The 7,633-nt window shown below is 44.7% G+C and overlaps 1 protein-coding gene across 1 annotated transcript in view; it reads left to right on the forward strand.

The window, feature by feature from the left end:
* Positions 1 to 5,530, forward strand: part of kcnj19b (potassium inwardly rectifying channel subfamily J member 19b) — a 12,327-nt gene extending 6,797 nt beyond the window's left edge. The window contains exons 2-3 of the mRNA XM_031561405.2: positions 1,532 to 1,748; positions 3,372 to 5,530. Of these exons, the coding sequence (XP_031417265.1) occupies positions 1,532 to 1,748; positions 3,372 to 4,108 (954 nt within the window). The 3' untranslated portion in view covers positions 4,109 to 5,530. The remainder of the gene's footprint in view (positions 1 to 1,531; positions 1,749 to 3,371) is intronic.
* Positions 5,531 to 7,633: the final 2,103 nt, after the last annotated feature.

Raw genomic sequence — 7,633 nt, forward strand, 5'->3', positions numbered from 1 at the left:
TCATGAATCGCCAATGTCTGCCACAGCACCTACTGTCCCTCTTTAATACTTCCACATTAAACGCTCTGACTGGAGTTTCCTCTGCATAAAATGACCAGCCATTACCCTGAAGTGTTTCTAATTAAACATGCTTACATCCCTACATTTTGTGGCCTTGATTTTACATCAGAATTATCAGATTGTTAAAGCACAGACTATGGGTAGGAATACCAATACCATGGTTAGGAATACCATAGTTAGGAATACCAATAGCATGGTTAGGAATACCATAGTTAGGAATACCAATGGGAATACTGGTCCACCACACCCAGACACATGCACTGTGACCGTATATTGCGTTGATGTTTGACATTTTTATCCAAAGCGCTCCCAAAATGATATGTAAGTGATACAATACAACAACAATAATAAAAACAGCAATAATAACAACTCCTTATTCTGGGGTTGAGAATATTACTGATAATGATGACAGCAAAACAGCCATTGCCCTGGAGGGTTTTGAGTTAAACATGCTTACATTCTTACACTTTGTGGCCATCATTTTACTGAAATCCGACCGAGAAGAAAAACACAAGAAACCACAGCTCATAGTTAGGAATAGAAGTAAGGTTAGGAGTATACAAGTGTATTATTGTTATTATTATTATTTTGTCTCTGTTCTTTTATCTGCCTGTTTGTAAAGCACTTTGAATTAGCAATGCGTATGAACTGTGTTATATAAATAAACCTGCGTCACCTTATTGATGCATTGACATTCACATGCACTGTGGCTGAGACCGGTGCTGACGTGGCGTGCCGAGAGCTGTGCGCTGTGCCGGTTTGTTGCGGAGGCCGTATGGGAGGCGGTTGGTGCAGACTGAATGCTGCTCTGTGAAATGTCTCACCCCCTTCTTTTTTTTGCCGAGTATGGCACGGCGAGAGTGTGGTCCAGTCTGTTCCCCATCTGCGTCCTCTAACTGTCAGATCAGGCCATCACGCCAACCAGACTGCCGAGCCTGAGCAGGCCAAGCTCTCCGACACGGGCACACATGCTGAATTATGAGGAGAGATGGGCAGCACATCCTAAAAAGAGCCTGGTCTTTCTCTGCAGTGTTGACTGGGTCGGCTAGATTCTCTGTCTACGTTTTGATACCAGCAATAATAATATGCTTTCTTATACCACACTTTTAAAATTCAAGTTTCAGTGAAAGAATTGAAGTCAAACACAATAGAATTGTTGATCAGGGGATTAATGGTGCATTATGTCATATATTTCATGCTTGTTGTTCCCTTCGGCTCAATATTATTTAGCTCTCCCACCTCATCACCTAATCAAGAACACACAGAATGAGTCATAAGAATGCTAACGTTGTATTTCTCTCTATCTCTGTGTCTTCCTCTCTCTCTTTCTCTTACATCATTTCTCTCTCCTCTTCTTTATCTTTTTCGCTCTCTCATTTCTCCATCTTGTCTTCCATCTGTCTCTCTCTCCATCTCTCTCTCTCTCCATCTCACTCTCTCGCTCTCTCTCTCTCGCTCTCTGTCTCTCTAGTCTCGTCAGACCCCCGAGGGGGAGTTCCTGCCGCTGGACCAGCGTGAGCTGGACGTGGGCTTCGGGACGGGTGCCGACCAGCTCTTCCTGGTCTCGCCGCTCACCATCTGCCACGAGATCAATCCCAAGAGCCCCTTCTTTGATCTGTCCAAGCGCTCCCTGATGAACGAGCAGTTCGAGATCGTCGTCATCCTGGAGGGCATCGTGGAGACCACAGGTGAGGCGGAGGAGTCGTCCGGGACACACACACGGTCATAAAATCTGATAGGATGTAATGTAGGTATGCATACCATAATAATCCCTGGTGAAAGCCGTGTAAACACTTCACATCCACCCTTAAAAGCAAGCTCACAGCTGAACAAGTGCGGTCTGGTGTGAGAAAGTAACAAGACACATCCTTTAAAAGATAAGTGAGCCAATTAGGGTGTCTAATTATCATTCCTTTACTAATTACACAGCACATTTCATTTTGTGCTTCATACCTCTTAATACCTGCTCCTAACAGGCATAGACCACCTACTAGTGTTGGTTAGTCTCTCTCTCTCTCTCTACATGTAGTTACAAGTGTTAAAACCTCTCTTTCACACTGTCTCCCTCACTGTCTCTATCTCTTTCTCTTTGTCTTCCTCAAATCGAAATGTCAAATTCAAAAGGGGCTTTATTCGCATTACCATAATACAGTATTGCCAAAGCACAACAAGTTAATTAAGTTTACACACAATTCAATAATAAAAAGATCTCTCTCTCTTTCTCTCTGAGTGCATTCTGGGAGAGAGTGGGTGGAGCGCTGTGAGCGAGTGATGGCCGTCTGTGGCTGATACTCTCTAAATCTTTTTTTGTGCTTGTATTTGTGTTTTATTTCATATCAATATGTATATATTTTTATGTTATTTTTATGTTTATCAACTTTCTCTTCCTTTGCTAGTGCTCCTGGGAGTATACGCCAGTGTTTTTGCTGGGAGCATGGTAGTCATGGGAATTATGACTCTTTGAAGTGAGCTGGATCTGTCCCTTTCATCGTTCTTTTTTCTTCTCTTTTTGTTGGTGGGGGTTTACTAGGTTTATCTGCAAAATAATCACTAGGATAATGATATGGGTAAGATTTGGATCAGAATCAGAACTTACACAACCCACTAATATGATTTATTTTCTGTGTCGTGGACTAGGTTTAGCAGCACTAAATTCCTACTGAAACGTCCTGCGGGGCTTAGCTCCATACACACGCAGAGCAGAAAGGCCACAGCTGCATTCACACAACAATCCTTTCCGCAGGCTTGTGCAGCGGTATGGCCGTGTTCAATTGTGCTTTAGAACATAACCGCCGTGAAACAATCGGAAAATAACGTTTTTATTTCTCTGATTCACTGCTTTGTTATTGCTTATTATAGTCCTCCGATTCAAACTGAAACTGATACTCTGATTGTACTTTACTGAAGACATAAGCAAGTTTCTTCAAGACACTAAAGGGTAAAAAGGGGTGCGTGTGGAAGACTACTTCAGTTTGCCAGTGATGCTACTTATTTGATGTTTATAGACTTCATAAAAAGGTACATATAAGAACTAAGAAAGATGATAACAATATTGTGGCTTGAACGTCTTGGTTATACTATTAACAGTTTGTTTTATTTTTCTCTTGACTTTCATTTCTACAAAGCAAATGAGTGCGTTGAATGTGCTAAGACGATGCTCCACTGTTCTGTTGTGAATATGTGTATTTTGTATTCTGTCTTTTTTTTGTGATATGTACACACATCCATTTGCCAATGAGTTCTAATAACGAATCTGTTCTAATCACTAAACTGTTCTAATAAATGTCTCTCTCTCTCTCTGTGTCTCTCAGGGATGACATGCCAGGCCCGCACATCCTACACGGAGGACGAGGTCCTGTGGGCCCACCGCTTCCTGCCAGTCATGTCCCTGGAGGACGGCTTCTTCCGGGTCGACTATTCCCAGTTCCACAACACGTTCGAGGTCAACACCCCAGACCTCAGTGTCAAAGAGCAAGAGGAAATGGCCTCTCTGCCCTCCCCAGCACCCACCACCCCCCTCACCCCGTGTCTGGGGGAGACCCATGGCCGCCGCGAGCGCATTTTCTCCCTGGGCGGGGTCTCCCATGTGGAGGAGCAGGGGCTCGGGGGGAGGCGTCCTAGTAAGCTCCAGAGGATGAGCTCCAGGAACGGGAAAGATGGTCTGAGACCAGGTGGTGCTGGAGGTGGAGGAGGTGGTGCTGGAGGTGGAGGAGGTGCTGCAGGAGGGGGAGGGGGAGGAGGAGCGCCACCCACGGAGAAGGCGTCCAGCACGGGTGACCTGCCCCTCAGGATCCAGCGTCTGGGCTCCATCCCCTGCCAACCCGGGGAGGGCGAGGAGATGCTTCAGCTCCAGCTGCGGCACGGGAAGCCCGGCTCAGACACGCACCTCCTCCAGGCCGGCACTGGGGGGGAGAGGGGGCAGCACGACCAGCACAGACTCCCTCTGGCCTCCACCCCGATACCCTCAGGCCCTAACCATAACCAAGCAGGGGGGCGGCCGGAGGACAACTTGCCCGCCAAACTGCGCAGGATGAACGCAGACCGCTAAACTTTGAACTTTGACCCTTAGTTCATCAGTAGGTGATCCATCAGGACTGAAGCAATGGAGCGATCCACAGATTCCCCTGAGCTCACACATCACGAGTAAGATGGAACTTAACTGTGACATATTACTTTCCTGAACTGATTTCCATTCTAGTCTCTCACAATACACTCTCTGTCAGCCACCCCCGCCACCCCCCCACACACACACACACACACACACACCCTTTCTCTACCTGCAGCTATAGTAATTGCCTATTTAAATCTCATGCCTTTAAAGAGGAAACTCAGTACATTTGCACCTATACAGCTTGATACTGCTGTGCATCTTTACTCATTAGGACGCTAACATGGAAGCTGCATTCATTAGGAGGCCAACACGGAAGGAAGAGGTGTTCCATGCTGTTGGTATCTCTGCACTGCTGCCAGTAGAATCCATGGGAGTCCATTTGCAGTTCATTTGCGACATTTTGTACACTGACATGGGACCGGTCTAAAACCAGTTTCCAGCCAATTTTGTGGTCCCATTCACTCTAGTGCCATGAACAACTACATTCCTACTTTGTATCAACATTTTATCTACTAAATGAAGGTTTTAGACCATTATTTATTGTGAAGACAGGACAGCACACCTTTTAATAAAACCTGACATTGGACCATGATGAACTGGGATGGTCTCATAAGGGCGTCCGCCCGGAACCTCCCAAACTCTGAGTTTCCCCAATCAAAAAAAAAAAAAAAAAAAAAAGCTGACATTTATCCTTTATACATTACAGCAGAATCAGAAGTTTGTATGAACATATTTTCATTTATGCTTTTAGCCAAACCGAGCTTCAGTACAGAGAAGACATACATTTTAATCAGTGTAAGTGAACTCTGGTTAAGGACCTCATGACCTTGCTGTTGTAAGCACATTGCTCCATCAATGGAGCTTCAGATGCACTTAAGGAAAAATACATCCCTGGTTAGTTATGGGTCATGTCTGTTGGTCCCGCTTGGTACAGTCGGTCACAGGTGGCACTGTGGTGCTAGTCCAATTCATCGCTGCTTGAAGCTATATTTACTATAATCAATGTATTTATTGACCTTTGAATAGCCATTCAGGTACACAGACTTTAAAATGCTATTTCAGAGTGTAGCGGGTAAATAGGTTACGCATATCTCTTGTACCTGCAAGATCTTGTAACTGCACTGTAAGTAGGGAAACCCACTACCGTTTGCTCCAGCAGCATTTGCTTATAGGATTTAACTTGATTTAGTTTCAGTTGATACTTTGTTACCCGGACAACAGTAAAGTGTTGTTATGACTATATAGACTGGAAGTGAGGTAGAGCTTCCTCTCTAGATTTAAGTGCACGGGACACATTTTAATACGAACACTTTTTTTCTGTACAGTACTGAAAAAGTCAAATAAATGATTTTGAAATTATTGTTTTGGTGTTGGCTTTGTGAATTTCCTCATGGGTGAAGATGTTTTAGAAAAGTAAATGTACCTTAGTTCATTTCTGATTAGAAATTGAGATATAGTAATTGATTAACCTTTTAAATGTATTGTTTATTTGTTTTATGCATTTTTGATCATCTGTGAACTTTCTGTCTTTTAGGCTGAACAGTAGTTCAGGGTCCTCTATGCTTCCGCCATTACTTATGCCTTCAGCTGAAATGCGCAGCAACCACGACCCTGTGAGACTGAGAGACAGGAGGCACCATAGAGACAGATGCTAGATAGGCTACTCATTTCAGGGCAGCGAACCAATATGGCGTTGCTTTCCGTATCGGTTTGCTTTCAACACAGTCTGTAAAATGTGTTGAAAACGAAGACGCTTTCAAACAACAGACGGTCCCAGTTGAACCTACTTTGTATGGAACCTCTGAGTGTCATCCTTTGAATCACAGGCTACGCAAGGGCACCTAACAAACGATGGTGCGTCAGCACAGCCTCCGCTATCGCTAATTGCCATCTCCGTGGCAACCCCTGTTTTCACCTCAGGCAGTGGGAAGTGGAAGTGAAGTTAATGAATTCAATTTGTTTAGAAGAGGAAATAAATCTCGGACGCATTCCCTGGGCCAAACGAAAGGCGGGCATCACATGTTTATTACTCTCAAATGAAAGGAAATTCTTGAGCTTCCTCCTCCATTCGGCTGGTGCTCCACGAGAGAAAAAAAGAGATTCACTTTCCATCTGTGCGGATGCCGATTCTGATCCTGACGTCAAGCGAGGATGTGACTCATGCTGAGAAGGTCATACACTGCCAGACCAGTTCAGCCAGTTCAGCCGTTCTCTACACACACACACACACTCAAGCACGCACGCACACACACACACACACTCCTCCTCAAAGACCTCTAAAAGCCACTTGACTGACACTGCCTCTCGACAGTTTCAGTCAGAAAGAAGGAGTTAATCTATCTCTGGTCCCCGAGCATGCAGCAAAAACCACAAAAAACTCTCATTGGCAAAAATCCTCTTCCCTTTGATGGATATCACCATATTCCAATGTTTTCACAGCAGCTGCAATTAGAAAGGAACTCTGCAAATTCTGGCCCCCAAAAGATCATGCAAATAAAATATTTTAATGGTTGTGGCCTTCTAGAAAATGTTCCAGCATTCTCACCCACTGCAGGCTCAGCTTGGCTGTAATAACTCATTGCTCAGTGTCATTAAACGCCTCCCGCGAGAGTCCTTCTCTTTTACAGAAGGACATAACCCTCAGTGTGGGGGAAGGAGAGGGTTCTTTTTCGAGATTTGACTGCGTGCCAGCACAGCCCCAGTGGTCTTGACTGAGACGACACATCGATCGCTGGACAGAGTCGCACACCACGACACTCTGGGCAAATGTTACATCTGAATATTTTTTGCCTCTGTCCCCCCTCTTTCTTTCTTTCTTTCTCTCCCTCTCTCTCTCTCTCTCTCCTTTTAAATGGGTATAGACACTGCAGGCAGATGGACATTGGGGCTGGTATAACGATGACTAGACGAGCTTTGGTTCCCTTAATGTGTGAGTCCAATAATATTACACATTTAAATCCTTTCTATTTGGACACTTGTGAAGCCAAGATTTTCTTGTTGTGGGCATGGATATCGCTCCAGTTTTTGGAAACGACTCCACTTAAACTGGCATCAAGCAGCGTTTAGAGGACATGGTCTTGGCCACCGATCAGGCTGGTTTTTATAGACACTTTTCAAATCAGCCTGGTTGTCCTCCCCTGCTCCATCTAATCACATCACATATAAAATGAGATAATAGATAATAAACTGGCTGACGACCAGTTCGGTCCTGGTCGGACCCTCTTGCTTTGACCTTGGCTAGCCCCGAGTCATAATGAGCAGTGCTTTGAATAGCTGTGTGTAATGTATAATCAACAATAGCAGAATTCTCTCTCTCTCTCTCTCTCTCTCTCTCTCTCTCTCCCTGGATGCTTGATCTTCCATCGACCAGCTGCTCATAAATAACTAATGAACACTGAGAATTCGGTGTCAAAACACAGCCACAGACATGACAAACACAGCCCCAACTCTGTGTACACTCAC

The sequence above is a fragment of the Clupea harengus genome, chromosome 23 (assembly GCF_900700415.2).
Source record: "Clupea harengus chromosome 23, Ch_v2.0.2, whole genome shotgun sequence".
Classification (NCBI taxonomy): Eukaryota; Metazoa; Chordata; class Actinopteri; order Clupeiformes; family Clupeidae; genus Clupea; species Clupea harengus.